Source organism: Mesitornis unicolor, unplaced genomic scaffold, assembly GCF_000695765.1.
Source record: "Mesitornis unicolor isolate BGI_N332 unplaced genomic scaffold, ASM69576v1 scaffold1753, whole genome shotgun sequence".
Classification (NCBI taxonomy): Eukaryota; Metazoa; Chordata; class Aves; order Mesitornithiformes; family Mesitornithidae; genus Mesitornis; species Mesitornis unicolor.
In genome coordinates, this window is record NW_010175152.1 from 59,460 (window position 1) to 74,162 (window position 14,703).

The window sequence follows — 14,703 nt, forward strand, 5'->3', positions numbered from 1 at the left end:
GCAATAGCTACTCTAATATCAGTTTAACTTGGACACAGAATGGCAGAGACCTCATGCAGGGTCACTTGGCAACATTTACCTTCTCCGGTCCTCTGTTTCTATCATCCACTGCTATTTTTAGCCCCATCTGTAAAAATATGTTTTTGCCAAGGAGCAAAGGCAGGATAAATTGCAGAAAGTATGTAAGCAAACAAAGAAATCACAAAACTTGCAGGACAGTTGTAGTTGCAATTTTTGTTAACTGCTTCCCATTTGTTCCCTGGCTTTGTGTTACCTATTTAGATCATAAAGCTGCTCATGCAAGAACTTAGTCTTTTGGCTTTTTTGTTTACGCCTAAAGCTTGCAGCACATTGTTTGTACCTATGTAAATACATTACTTACAGGAAAAGATCTGCATTCCCCACTTCAAGGAGAACTGGGAAAATGTTGTTGCGGCGCTTTGTACAAGCACCTATAATGGATGTGGAGAGCTTCAGGTTCTCAGCTGATGGTCTACCTTTTCTGGGTTGTATTACCTAGGTACTGCACCATGTTAAGAGGTCAGTGTGGCCTGCAGGCAAGCCAGGAGCGATGTCTCATCTCTGGTCAGCTCAAAATCTTGAAATAAGGAGATTTGTCAGCACCTCTCTGTGCAGACGTCCTGAAGAGGTCTTACTGTCACTGTAATATCTAGAGTAACAACCTGAGCACAGTCTGAACTGAAGATAGCCAGCTGTGGAGAATAGCTACCATTTGGGGTAGGACAGCTTTTGGTTACTCAACATGGGCATTTTTGTGCTGTTGAGCAGCGCACCTGGCTGCTCGCTGTTGTGCCAGGAAGGTCTGCATCTCCAGTGGTAAATCCTTTATCATGTCCGCTATGGAAATGTCTTGGATAGTCACTGGGTCTGAAGGGCACGGGCTAGTGACATGCACAGAAATTTTGCACAGAGGGACTTCTTATGTAGTCCAGTCCATCCTACTGCTCTAGTTTGCTCTAACTGGTCGCTAATTGGAAGATGGTTTGTCTTGAATTGCTGATGATTAGCAGCCACCTTCTAATTGCTGTTTGTTCATATGGCTGGTCGTGGTTTGATTGTACATTATTATCCTCGATTGATGTTTTCTTTTGGCATGCTTTTCTCTGAGAGGCAATGTGAGTACTGCAGAGCTCCTCTGTGACACAGGGTAAAGACATAGGAGGTATTCTTTGCATGTATGTAGTAAGTTATAGGGCTTCATCAGCTGTATTTACTAACAGTGCTATGTACATGGTTAGAAGGACAAGTTACTCTACTAAATACATGAAAATATGTTATAGCATGCTAGCTGTGTGAGCGAGAAGGCTGGATTCCTTGAATTTAGCAGAGAATTTTGCTTTGTGATTTTTCTTTTTCTCTCTTTCCAGTAACCTCAGGAACTACATACAGAGCTTTTGTAAGGGATCTTGTAACTTTACCAAATACTGGTTCACAGAAATGGAGCAATCAGGTGGAAAATTCCTGCAAAGGAAGTGCAAGCCTTTCTCATCCCACGAGGAGCTGGCTGTGAAAACCAGCCACTCTCTATGCCTAATCAGACCTAACACATGTAGCACCAGTGACATGCTAATAAAACTGTCAGGCCTCAGGACCAGTAATTTACACCCATGTTTTTAGATTCTCTGTAAGAAAAAAGAAACTCTCCTTGTGAATGAAAAATGATGTGTGAATCTGTAGGGCTGGACTGAAAAGAAGCAGATGCTGACATTTCTAGAGTTAATATTTTTTTGCTTTAAAAACACATCTGTCATCAGCCTCCACTTACAAGAGCAGAGGAGCACTTATCTAAACAAACATGGCGGCTGTTCTATGTGATGGGCCCGTTTTTTAAATAGTAAAAAATATTGTATCATTTTAAAAGGTAGTGTTAAAAGGTAGCCTTTAGTGTTAATTGACAATAATAGATTGGAGTGTGTCCTTGTTCTCCGCTTTAGAATAATTTCAAATGACACTTACTCCCATTGTCTGAAAACCTCCCTGCAAGGCCAGCACAAGTAAAAGAAAGGTTAATAACTAGAAGTGCATGCAGCTAAGGACACTGCAAATGCTGAAAACTTAATGAGGAGAGAGTTCTGGATTGTAATCTCAGGAGCATGTTAAAAAAAAAGAAGACTAGGGAAAAAAAGACAAGAACTTTTAAAGAAGTAAATTATCAGAGTTCTCTTCCTGTGGGATGAGGGCTAAAATTTAAATAATTCACATTTTTATTCCTAATGTCTTTGCTCTGCTAATTAACTTACTTCTTTCCAGTAGTTCAACAAATCCTATGCATAAAAATGTATGATTCTGTTTCCTATGGGAATCTTTAAAGAGTCACTTTACACTAATTTTAAGACCATGTTACATCTTTAGTCAGGTACAAAGGAGACTTAACAGGGCCAAGGAGAGACCTATACTTGCGACCAAACCCAAATTTTATTTGCCTGCTTATTATCTCTCTTAGGAACTACTAATGGCTTTTGATAATGAGGCAGTAAGCCAAATATGAGAATGCATTGTAATTTGCATTTTCTATAGCATGTGATGTGACCTCATTCACAGTCTCTCTGTAAGTAAGTATTTTCTGAAATGTAAAACACAGAAAGATTTTCCTGTGTGGGAAGTCTCAGAATTTGAAAAATTCTTCCTTTGGGTTTTGTGTCCTCTTCATTAGGCTCTAGAAACACAATCCTTTTTTCTATACAACCTAATGGTTTCATTGGAATATTTGTTTTCAGTTGCTTGGTGGTGTTGCTTTATCAAGAGGATGATGATTGCCTCAGGCTGCGCCACTATTCTGAAGTGGTTTAGTTAGCAGGATGTGATAGGAAAGGTAGATACAGGTATTTCCAACTGCTCAGGCAGTCTTTTTGAATGAAGTTAACAATGTCCTGTGGCCTGAACATGGCCTGTGTATTATGGCCTTGCAAAGAATTTAGTTACTAGACTATCCATGTGATGAATGTCATGTGAGCTTGTCTTGGAGACAACTGCCAAACTGGTTGGCATAGTGGTGCCGATCCAGAACAAGAACTGCAGCAGGTCTTTAAGCAGGTGCCAGGAGAGCTGGCCTGACCAAAATATAGCCAGCCCTGGTGTGCTATAGATGTCTAAATGGTTAAAACCATATTTCTGTAGGTTCTCCGTCATGCCTAACCTGTACCTGAGGCACCTATGATCTTTATAGCTCTGGGAATCAGTCTTTTACAGATGCATGGCTGCCAATGAGAAGCCAGTAATTAACAACAGGATCCCACCCATAAATTAACAGCAGTTGCTGGGTATGAACTTAACTGGGAAAAAATTTAAGAAAAGACAGGGGAGGCCTGAGTGTATGTCATGGTCCATGCAGGGGTGTGAAGGAGGAACAGACTCCTTAGGGTTTCTTCCATCCTTTCCCAATGCCTGTGCATGGTTTGCAAGCTAGGAAGAAGGAGAAAACCTGTGATTCCCCTATCAGTCTTGCTAGCCAGGACAGGGAAATGTCAGAATTTGCAGCTGATGTCTCTGTAAGTCATTACCCCTGGAGGAAGGAGGAAGTGGTAGAGGGACTGTGACTTGTGAATGATTCCTAATCAAAATGCTTCCCAAAGCTATTCCTGGAGAGCTGCAGATTTCTCAGCACCCCTTGCTCAGGCTTGTGTTAAAGGCTAAAATGTGTTACTTTCCCTTGATCACAAGCCAGAGTGTGCCCTACCCTGGAGTAAAGCCAAGCTGTATCGCTGCTGAGGGACAGCTCTGTGTGGTACCAAGTTGTGCATTGTGGTATTAGGGATGTTACTGTAGGTAAGTACTGTTGGCCTACAGTGAATCTAATCCCACACCACTTCAGGTAGACTGAAGCTATCCCTGTGACTGCTTCAATGTAGGAACAGTTTTGCAACCTACTGGTTTCATAAAGTTAGCTTAGTTTTCCTAAAACTTTATTTCCAAGAAATGCTCTGAATGAGCTGCAGTTCAGCACTTTCTCTTGCTGAAGTCTGCGTAACACTTTAAAGTGTATTTTTAACTCTCTTTGCTAAGTGCTTAGGACAAACAGGATCTCCTGTTAATGAAAACCTTTGATGGATGCATTAAGGAAGCAGTGTGTATGTAATCCTATATTTCCTGAGGTTACCTCAGCAGCATACGTGAAGCATAACCTTTAAGGAGGGTACGTGCATATATAAAGGTCTTATAAAAAGCTAGGAGTGGTGTCCTTACTGCTACTGCAACTGTATGATTTATTTTACCATGGATGTTCTACAGATATCAGTGTGCTTTATCATCAGACCTTCGGGCGAGGGCATCATAAATTGTAGAAACAGCCAGTGAAGGATTAAGTCTCAACCTCTCCAATACCTCATTGCCCTGAATCACTGAAGGAGATTTGTTCTCTTTGCCTGTGAATGGAACAGTGACTTGGTATGAGCTATTCTGGCAGGTTTTGACCTAGTAACAACTTTTCCAAATTCAGGTGTGTAGGTACCTTCATCTAAATTGTGTGCTTTTTTCCTCTTCCAAAAACAACTGTAGCTGGTGTTATTCATGACCTTGTTTATACATTTGCACCTCCAAAAAATGAAGCTTCAAACCATGTGATGAAATGAAGTTCATGTTGTCTACAATAAAGTATCCACATCACTGAAAATAAAGCCTTTCTTTTGTATGTAAATGCCAGATGTCTGAATCTGGCATTTGGAGATTTAATTCACTCAAGTCTTGCAATTTAGTTCTGCAGATAACTTAAGGCAAATTATTTAAAGCTAACGCTCTAAGGCAAAGTTGTGTGGATACATCTGTAGAGTTTCTTGTCATGACTAAGTATTTTAAAGAATGATGATGAAGTGAGAGTCAGAATTGTCACCTTTCTTGGGACCACAATGGCACTAGTATTCTGTGTGTGCACGAAACACACTGGGGACCCTGGAGAGATTTAATAACTGCGTATCTCTGTGAACGGACTGTTCAGAAGGAAAAGGAGGCCAGCACTGTGCTGTAATGTGGGAATTGGGAGTGGGGGTGAACATAGTCGCCGATAGCTGCCAAAGCATGGGGCTTACAGGAGTACTGATTACTGTAGGACACAGCAAGAAAAGCTTGTAGGGTATTATCACAAAGTTTATGCTGCAGAAAAAGGAAAACCTTTGTGCAAGTTTATCTTATGAAAAGCAAGTGCTATTTCTATAAATACATTGTGGCAGTGACTATCATTTTGCAAGCGTTGGCTTAGGACTTTGAAACATTATGCAAATGCACTGGTGGTGTATACACAACTGCACGCCCACTGGACTGTGCTTCATGTGTTCTTGATGCCAATGAAAACAAAGCAGCCTCCAACTGATTCAGGGGAAAAGTCATGGCTGCAAGAAGCCAGGACCTGCTTTACAGAGCTACTGCTCTGCTTCTAATAACTGAAGTTGGGAGAGTCCCTTGGATTTAACCCTAACTTTCTCATTGTCTGGGATGGGACATGAATAAGCTGAAGAAGCTTGTTAGTGGTTTTTAATAGTTCTTCTGGCCACAGACAGTTCCCAGCATAACATGTCTTATTGCAATTTTTCATAGAAACAGTTCTTTGTAGAAGAGAAATAAATAATCATGTGGCTCACAGCAAAGCTTCCACAGTCGCTGGAGACTTCTGGTGTAACAGCTAAATTAATCACAAATAACTGAACTCTGTCCTGTAGTGGCATGCCAGAATTGTTTCCCTGCCAATGTCTTCGCTTCCCTTCTGCTGTCCCCATGAAGCTGCTGCTCTTTACCCCAAGGTGGTGGAGAGCTCTGCCCCTTTCTGCAGTGTGAGGCTGCGCTCCTGGCCCATTTCTGCTTATGCAGTTATCTTGGCTCATTTTTCACCATTGCACTGAGCAACTTCTGGGACTTTTGTTCAAAATGCTGTCAACCAAAGCAGACTGAAAATCAATGGAAACACTCCCACTGATTTGTATGACCCTGGATGCAGTTCTTGCCTACATCCTGCCTTAAAATACCCCTCTTCCACCAAATGTGTGTCTTCTAACCTCCAGCATTATAGAAAGGCATTGTGCTATAGCAAGTGCTGTATGGCACTAGATCCCTATCCCTGTTTCACCTAGCAGAATTCAGAGAGATGATTTGGCACTGTTTGAATATGCCCTGTGCAGCATCTGGCAGGGAGATTAGAGGAGGAAGCACAGCCTATAGAAGGATGTCTGGTTTATAGGAAACACCAAGACCTGTGTGGAGGGTACATGCAGTGGTACCTGTAGTTGCAGCATTTCTGTTAAGTAGCTTTCTTAATAAAGAGTTCATTTTAATTTCAGAAGTCTGAAGCCTTTTGATGCTAGTACCCAGCGTGGACTATATATGGCGCCATGGCAGCGATCAGTTTAATGAGACCTGCAGCAAGGAAGAGGGTTTGGTTAGTAAGTATGTGAAATGGCAGCAAGTGATGAAGTTGATGTGAAAAGATTCAGACTAGAGGAAAAGTTGGATTTGAAATGCTGGCCAATCATCTCCATGCTGAAAGCAAGAACTAACCTGCTATGTAGCACTGAGCATTGTCAGTAAAGTTGAGAATATTAAGATTACTTTCTCTCGGGGAAAAAAAGTTCTGAGAAGTAAGTGATGCTCTGCTGCTGATAATAGTGCCTGGGATGATTAAACAGTCCACAAAGGTGTTTGAGGTGCATTGCAAATCCAGATGTCTCTGAGCTGCAGAGAAATTTTGTTGGGTTTTTTATCTATCAACTAGTAGAAGGAGGAATAGGCACTTATATTACAGAGTTGAAAGCTCTGACTTCTGCATGTAAATTTAGAGACATTAAAGAGTACCTAATGAAAGACAGAATAATTTGTTGGATATCTGCTTGCAGGAGACATTTTTGAGAGAAACAGATCTACCTTTGGAAAAAGCCTGAGTTGTTGAACTGTTCAAGAGAAGGACTGATAAAATAACAGCTCCCAAAGCAGAACGAGTAAGTGGGGTCCAGCTGAAAGCATCCAGCAGTCAGGGTAGTTGCAGGCCAGTCTGAAACACAGCTATCATGAATCTGTGTAGGTACTGGGTAAAAACAAACAAACAAACAAACAGGAAAGACAGGAAGAAAAATGCCTCCTCTCATCGGAATGGTGCAATAGGTATTGGGGGACAGACATGTCTTGTGTCCCATTGCCCCTGCTAACCTAGGAATAGAGATATTGTTCCAGGAGCAGCAGAAGTAACAAAGCTCTGTTTCTATAGTTGTGTGGCCTTTGCTCCTTTTTCTGCCCTGACTGCAATAATCTGAGCTCTCCTCCAGCACCTTCATGACACCAGCACCAAACAAAAGACAGGAGGTCTGGGAGATGCTGCCTGGACAGCCAGCTGCTGCCTAATACCATGGGATGCTTTCTGGTGTCCCTTCTGGGAAAGAAATTGGGGACTCTCTATGCTCTCCAGCAGGACAGTTTTGACAAAACTTGTAGGAACTTAATGTCCTTGAGATCTTAATTTAATTTTTAGTTTTGTTAATTTATCTCTATGTACCTCTTTCAGAGGAATCCCTTGGTCATTTGTGGCTGGAGCTGATCAGGGATTCACAAGCTACAGGTGTGCCTGATTTGTGCATGTATAAGCTTTCTTTCCTTAGGCGATCAGCCTTAAAGGGGAAAAAGTACACACCTCGATTAGACCTTTCAAAGCTTCTAAGTGAAGAGGGGCTATTTACAACATCACTTTCAACAGAGCCAAGAGCTCAGTGTGTAAGCCCTGGAGGGGAGAGGGCTGCTGGCTGTCAGCTGCTAGACTCTGCAGCTAGGCTGTTGGGTCAGCAAGTGATTTGATTTCAGCTGGATTGTGAAGCCAGATGCAATATAATCCCAGCAACACTTCTGCACAGTGCTATTAGACTGAAGAAATATGACCAAGTGTTGGTTGTGCTGAGTTCCCCAGCTGAGAGCAGTGTGACCTTCCCTGAGGAGTCCTTCTGCACTTCCATCAAGTGTGAAATTGTAGAAGCAGTGTCTCTGCCTATGCATACTTAAAGGTAGCTACTGTGCAACCCAAGATTTCATTTTCCAGAATGTACCCTTTCACGCAAGGCAGTAAATACCCTGTTCATCCACCTCCTTGCACAGGGGGGTCAGTGCAAATTGTGCTTCAAAACTTGAAAGAACCAGTATGGGCAGCAATCTGATTTTGAAGTGGAGAGCCATACCCCAAGAGCAGCAACTGTAAGTGGATGCTGCGGTATTTCAGATATGCATTTGCAAACAAACACAGCACTCCCCTTCCCTCTGAAAAAGAGAAAATTTATTTTCTTCATCTAAGCAATCCCAGGAAATGTTGCTCTCAAGAAGCGGAATAGATGCAAGACTGGATTGGATTTGCACTTCTTTAAAAAGTACTTTGTACATATGGTATTCAGTTGATGGAAAGCCTGACAGTATTTTAGAGGCTTCATCCTGCCCTACATTACTAACTAATGGGTAATTTAGATAATTCCTTAGCAGCTGGATAAAACTACATACAGATTAACTTCCAAAGAGGAAGGCCTTTTGGTTCAAGATGTTCTAACTCTGTGACACTTCGCAATTGCACTTGTAATTTTCTAGGAGTTTGAGGACATGAATTTACATTAGTTGTAGACAACTAATTGAACTTTCTTATTAATACAGCTTGTTGATGACATAGTATAACTAACTATGTGTATCATAAGGGTACACAAAAAGGGAGAGGTAGTATAATCAAACTCTTGCCTGCTAGAAATTGGTGGAGTTCCTTAGTCTTCTTTTGGCTGCATCAAGGAATGCCTTTGCGTCAGATTGAGAGAAAACAGAGGGAAGTGATAGTTTAAGAACTGTGCCTTTACTTTGTTCTAGAGTTTCCTTTAAAAATTTATTCATAAGAATTTTCCAATTACAATTTTAATCTGTATAGATTTTAGCTAATATGTAAAACATTTAAGAATAATATTTTATATCCACACTAATCTACATGATCTGGTACAAAAATAAAGGAGAGCCCTTTGGAGCATTTCCTGCACATGCAGTTCTTAGGACACTGCTTTAGACTGTCAAAAGGATCCCTTTCTAAAGCCTTCCTATAGCAGAGATAGCCTAGATTTGAGATCTAGATCTGGAGTTAAAAGATGTAGTGCACACAAGGCAGTATAAATACCTGTTGTTTTGAACTGAAGCCCAAGACCTCCCTATTTTGAATTTTATCCAATAATTTCTAAAGAGGCATTTTAAAAATCCTAGTCTAGACAATAGATCAGGCTGCAGGGATGTGGGAGGCTCTGGCTTGACTGTCTGCCTGTTTGCTGGACTGATTGATGTGCTGTTTGCTTTTATGCTGAGAACTGTTTTGCCACTTTGTGCATTTCCTAAAAACCTTCCTCCCGTGACCCTTCCAGGCAACTCTTCACTGTGCACAACTTGACTGTTTCAGGGACCCTGAAATACTGTGTAAGGGTGAAGTTACTCCCAGGCACTGTCTGCCACATACTGGACCAGCATTCTTGTAAGAACCAAAGGGTCTTTCATCTGATTAGAGAGAGAATACTCATTTAATATCCAAATTAAAATCACACTCTAAATATGGTATCCTCTCACTTTTGTGCCTGAAGTCTACTTACATGACATATCAGGGTCTGTACATCTGATTACAAGCCCAAGGTATGAGTTTACAAACCTATGATTCCAGGAGTGTCTTGATGATGTTTGCGTATATATGTTGCTGACCTGCTTTATGTATTTAGTACCTGTTTGGGAGGTGGTGGAATTCTTTACTATCACACAGTAGTTAATATGTTAGACAGAGCTTCTGGTGACCAACAAGTGTATGCAAGCCAATACACTATTCAGTTCATGTAGGAAGCCTGCAGCACAGCCTACACATCAGCAAATGTAGTGTAGTGAAATAGGAGTGCTGGTGTGACTTAATCTTTTTTTTTTTCCCCAGAAGTGTAATACTCATCATTATCTGAATCTAAAATGAAATGTCTATCTCTTTGTCAGCAGATTTCTATTCGTTCCCTTTATGCCATTGCTGTCACAGAAATGATAATGTCTCTTAATATGTTCGTGGTGGCTGGAGTGACCTGTGCTAGAGTGGTTGAAGACAAGCAGTCATACAGTTGTGTGTTTGGCTTCTCTTGCCACTGGTGTGGGACAGACTTGCTCAGTAGTGACCCTGTTGAACTTGCAAAGGTATTTTTCATGCTGGTGGCATAAAATCTTTACTCATAGCTGGAGACAACCTTGAACATCTGTCTTAGTTCTTACAGCAACCCCTGCTGAGGCTACAGTGTGCGTCTGACCTTGCTCGAAATATCTGGAATACGGATCCTGGAGCAGAGAGAAATGTAATATTGATATTTCCTTATAACTATTTTTTTCCCCCTGTAAGGATAGCTTCACTGGTAGCAAATGAAACTCTTCACACTTCTTCTAGAATGAAAGTTAAAACTAAATGCCTACAATCCACTGTGGGCTGAATCCTAATGCTAGCACTTAGACAAAATAGTCTGCAAAATCAATGGAAATTTTTCTTCTGTTGGAGGATTAGCAGAGTCTTTCAAGCACAAGGTGAACATAGGGCAAAACAAGGGAGTAATCTTTTTTGGATGATTTATGGCTTCACTAAAACACAGAGATAAAGCCTGAAAATGAAGTGGAAAACGAGATGCCCAGAAAAACCATGGTTCTTGATAATACTAAAGTTAACCTTTAACATTAAATAACACTTTTATAAAATACTATTAAGTCTAGATGTGCTCATTATCAGTAGCAAATTGGGAGTATGGAAACTTCTGTCCTTCTGAGATTTCATGAGCGCTTTCAAAATCTGCTTATGATAAGGGCAGCTCTGCTGTCAGTAGTTACTGGTCTTGCCCTCATAGTAGATGAAGCGCAGGGCTCTTGGAGATTAATTGCAGCAGGGTCCCAACCTTTAGGGAGTTTTTGGACAGAAAGTTTTTTTATGCAGACATTTTTCTCTCCATCTCTCCTAGCACACAGAGTGCATACATGCTGTGCACCAGGCATGTGGGTACCCTGCCTGGAAACGGCGCTCTATCCTTCATCCAGTGTCCCTGGCAAAGTCAGCCACAGCCTGGATGGGTGCATCTCTCAACTCTGACGAGTTTCTTGTGTCCTTATTGAACAGTGAAGCATCATAGTCAAGGTAGGAGCTTAGCAGAAGTTGATGGACAGGTAGCTAGACTAGCTCCATGCTTTCGTTTTATGAAAGAATCGTTGTCTGTCTTTCTCAAAAATGGACCTCTCGTGGGAGAGATAGAAAGTGGTATTTCATCTTCCTCTCTTCTGTCACTTGAGAAAGCTGCTGAGACGAGACAATACCTCAGTCCATGCTGTCCTCGGAGCTGATGCCAGGGAGCCTCTTGCATTGTTTTGCAGATACGAGGTGGCAACAGAAGCTATAGTGTTTTTGTTTGTCTCCGAGGTGGAAAGTGAATCTTTTCATTGTAAACTGTAGATTTCTTACAAAATCTGTTACTTCCAGAGGACTGTGGACTGCAGCAGCATCCCCTGATTAAGGCTTCATATAACTTTCACTCAAGGATTTATTTGCCTAGGTCTTGAATAGCATTTCTCGCAGGAAGCAGATGTCACTTGTACTTTATTGGTCTGTGCTGGCTTCCAATTTCAGTTTGGTTTTACTGGAAGGTGTTGCTTTGGACCTGGAATATTCTTGCTGCCTGGGAGATGTTATGCTTAACAGGGAAGTATGAACTAAAATCTGTAGATGTAATTGGGAGGTGGAAGAAGCAAGGTGTTTACTGTGTAGTTCTCATCCTGGCTTAGGCCATCCAGGGCAAATCTTTTTCCCCTCTGGAGTTATTTTTTGCCTTGTTTTTTGTTGAACTTTTGTTGCACTGTTTTTTGTATGCAGCTCTGTTCCATGCAAATTCAAGCACTGGCAGCACTAGCTAATCCTGCTTTGAAAGCTGGTATTCTGAATGCATTGTGAGTTTTGAATTGCAATGACTGAGGCTTTTAAGGAAATGGAAATATTATGTAGGTTTTGACATTTCCTTATGGTGCCCAATGAGCTAGCTCTCTAAGCTCTGTAGGGCAAGTAGAATTATTCTACTTTAAATGGTTGATTTGTTTCAAACTGTTTTTAAACTTGAACCTTAGCATGATGTTCAAGCCTGGAAGAGCCTATCTGCGACAGCAGCAAGTTAGAAAATAGTCTGGTGTTCCACTAAAGCTGGAAGCAGGAGTAGCAGTGGGGGTAAAGAGAGGTATGCAACTGGACTTAGTTTTGTGCTGAAGAGGGGCCAGTACAAAAGCTACAAAAGGAGCTATAAACAAAAGATTGAAATGAAGAAATATTTCATATTAACCATGGCATTTTGTACTTAAAAAAACATCTATACAAAAGGCTGCAAAGGCAATGTCTCAATAGTGCTCTATGCCTGAGCTTTGGCTCAATTTGTCAGAGAAGCAAGACTCCAGAACAGTTTCTCAGAGGCATAGGATATATGAGCATTAAACACAGAAGTGAGGTTGCAAGAAAGGTGCTGTGCAACATGCTGTGCTCAGCATGTTTTGAAGCATTGCTTTGTCTTCCATGGATGTATCCCTGAATCTGTCAGCAGGCTGGCTGAGGTCTCCATGCACTACTTTCCCATTTGCTGAATTGTCACTGAAGTTTGTCTTTTAGCCTTTTTCCCTGGGCTGAATGAAGGCACTGCTTCAGAGAGCCCTTCTTTGGTATTTTCTCTTTCATTCTGCACCTGTGTCTCTTCTCACAGACTTATTCCCTGAGCATCGTAAGGAACAACAGTGAAGAATTCATTTTGTTTTGTCAAGTTTCTGGTCTGACCCTTAATTTAGAGCAGTCATTTCAGTCTGCAATAAACTCTGTGTTCCTGCATGCCGCAGTGAAAGAATTACGAGCAGTCCTTAGCCATATGCCTTCAGGATGCTTTGGTAGCCCCGTGGGACAGGTAGACTTCAGTGCCTGAAAACTTATTATAGAATGGGGGTACAATCAGTATGTTATTTTCTGTATAATAGTGTATATGTGGGTCTGCCTGTATGTAAAAGCTTTTACATGATTCACTGAGGCCATTAGGAGTGGAATGGCATACCATCATTTCAGGCACAGAGCTCTTCAAAATGAACAGCTTTTTCCATCTTTCCCCAGGGAGCTCTGAGAGGCATGCAAAGCGTAGGTGAGAGGAGGCTGTTCATAAGTCTTCCTTCACGGCATCCAGGAACACAAAGCTTATTGTTGGGATGAGCCTGCAGGTCTGAGTGATAAATAAGGCAGGGCAGTTAGATGGAAAGGGCTGACTTCTCTTGCGAAGACAAAGGTGGACTGATTTTTAAAGTTTAACAACCTGGACTTCTCATGAGTGTATGGAGCATGTGTTGGTAGAGGGTCTAGAGCTGAACACAGTGTTCTATAAGCATGATGAAGTAATCAGGCAGAAGAGCAGAATGAGAACAAAGATCTCTTTTGACAGTCTCTATTTTAGACATATATTCTGTGCTTTCCTCTTTGCTGTGCTGTTTGCCTCTCTCTGTTTCTGATACTAACTGATATATCAGGATATACCTTCAGTTCATGTTTTCCTTTCCTTTCCTTTCCTTTCCTTTCCTTTCCTTTCCTTTCCTTTCCTTTCCTTTCCTTTCCTTTCCTTTCCTTTCCTTTCCTTTCCTTTCCTTTCCTTTCCTGCCCTTTCCTTTCCTTTCCTTCCCTTTCCTTTCCTTTCCTGCCCTTTCCTTTCCTGCCCTTTCCTGCCCTTTCCTGCCCTTTCCTGCCCTTTCCTGCCCTTTCCTTTCCTGCCCTTTCCCTGCCCTTTCCTTTCCTGCCCTTTCCCTGCCCTTTCCTTTCCTGCCCTTTCCCTGCCCTTTCCTTTCCTGCCCTTTCCCTGCCCTTTCCTTTCCTGCCCTTTCCCTGCCCTTTCCTTTCCTGCCCCTTTCCTGCCCTTTCCTTTCCTGCCCTTTCCCTGCCCTTTCCTTTCCTGCCCTTTCCCTGCCCTTTCCTTTCCCTTTCCTTTCCCTTCCTCCCCTTCCCCTTCCCTTTTTCACATTCATTCTCAGATTTTCATATAACCTCTTGGTTTTCTGTCCTCTGAAGAAAGCAGACCTTCTGGGTTTGCATAGTTGGACTCAGAGGCTAACAAGAATGTGCTTTCTAAAGTGATTTTGGCTTATTTGGTTTCTGAGGTCATGGACATAGTGGAAGAACACCTGCTCTCATCTTGCTTCAGCACTTAATCCCTGTCTCAGACAAGCCTAGAAGGGCACGGCACAGGAAGTGAAGAATAATGTAAAAAAATTGCTCAATAACCTTTTTGAACATCCAGAAAGGTTCTTGGATAATAATTTTATTCTCCCTGGCTTTCTGATATCCACACCAAGAAATACGATAGAAAGAGTCTGTTTCTTCAACTATTACATTCATTGTTTGAGAAAATGAAAAAATTTGAATATCTAAGGTCTCTGCAAGCAACATAGAAAGCGTTGAAGGACAGTTGTACATGTATTTTGTATGCCTGATGTGAGTAGAAATTTCTGTTGGCAAATACTACTTTGGCTAAGGCTTTTCAAGACTTGTTACCAGTCTGTGTGGGTGTGTACACAGATACTCGACATTTTGTTTTTTGCTTTTGTTTTTTTTTTCTAAATGAGCCTATTTTTCTTCAGGGTGGCAGGACACAGTGCATCCAAGAAGTCTGCCCCATTCTCTCATGTCCCCAGCACCTCAGTCACATTCCT

The 14,703-nt window shown here is 41.7% G+C and overlaps 1 protein-coding gene across 1 annotated transcript in view; it reads left to right on the top strand.

Moving 5' to 3' along the window:
* The window catches only part of BMPER (BMP binding endothelial regulator), a gene marked incomplete at its 5' end in the record, with an annotated part of 101,835 nt that overhangs the window by 58,722 nt on the left and 28,410 nt on the right, over positions 1 to 14,703 (top strand). The window contains one exon of the mRNA XM_010181267.1: positions 14,632 to 14,703. This exon is cut by the window's right edge and continues 46 nt beyond it. Coding sequence (XP_010179569.1) covers positions 14,632 to 14,703 — 72 coding nt within the window. The remainder of the gene's footprint in view (positions 1 to 14,631) is intronic.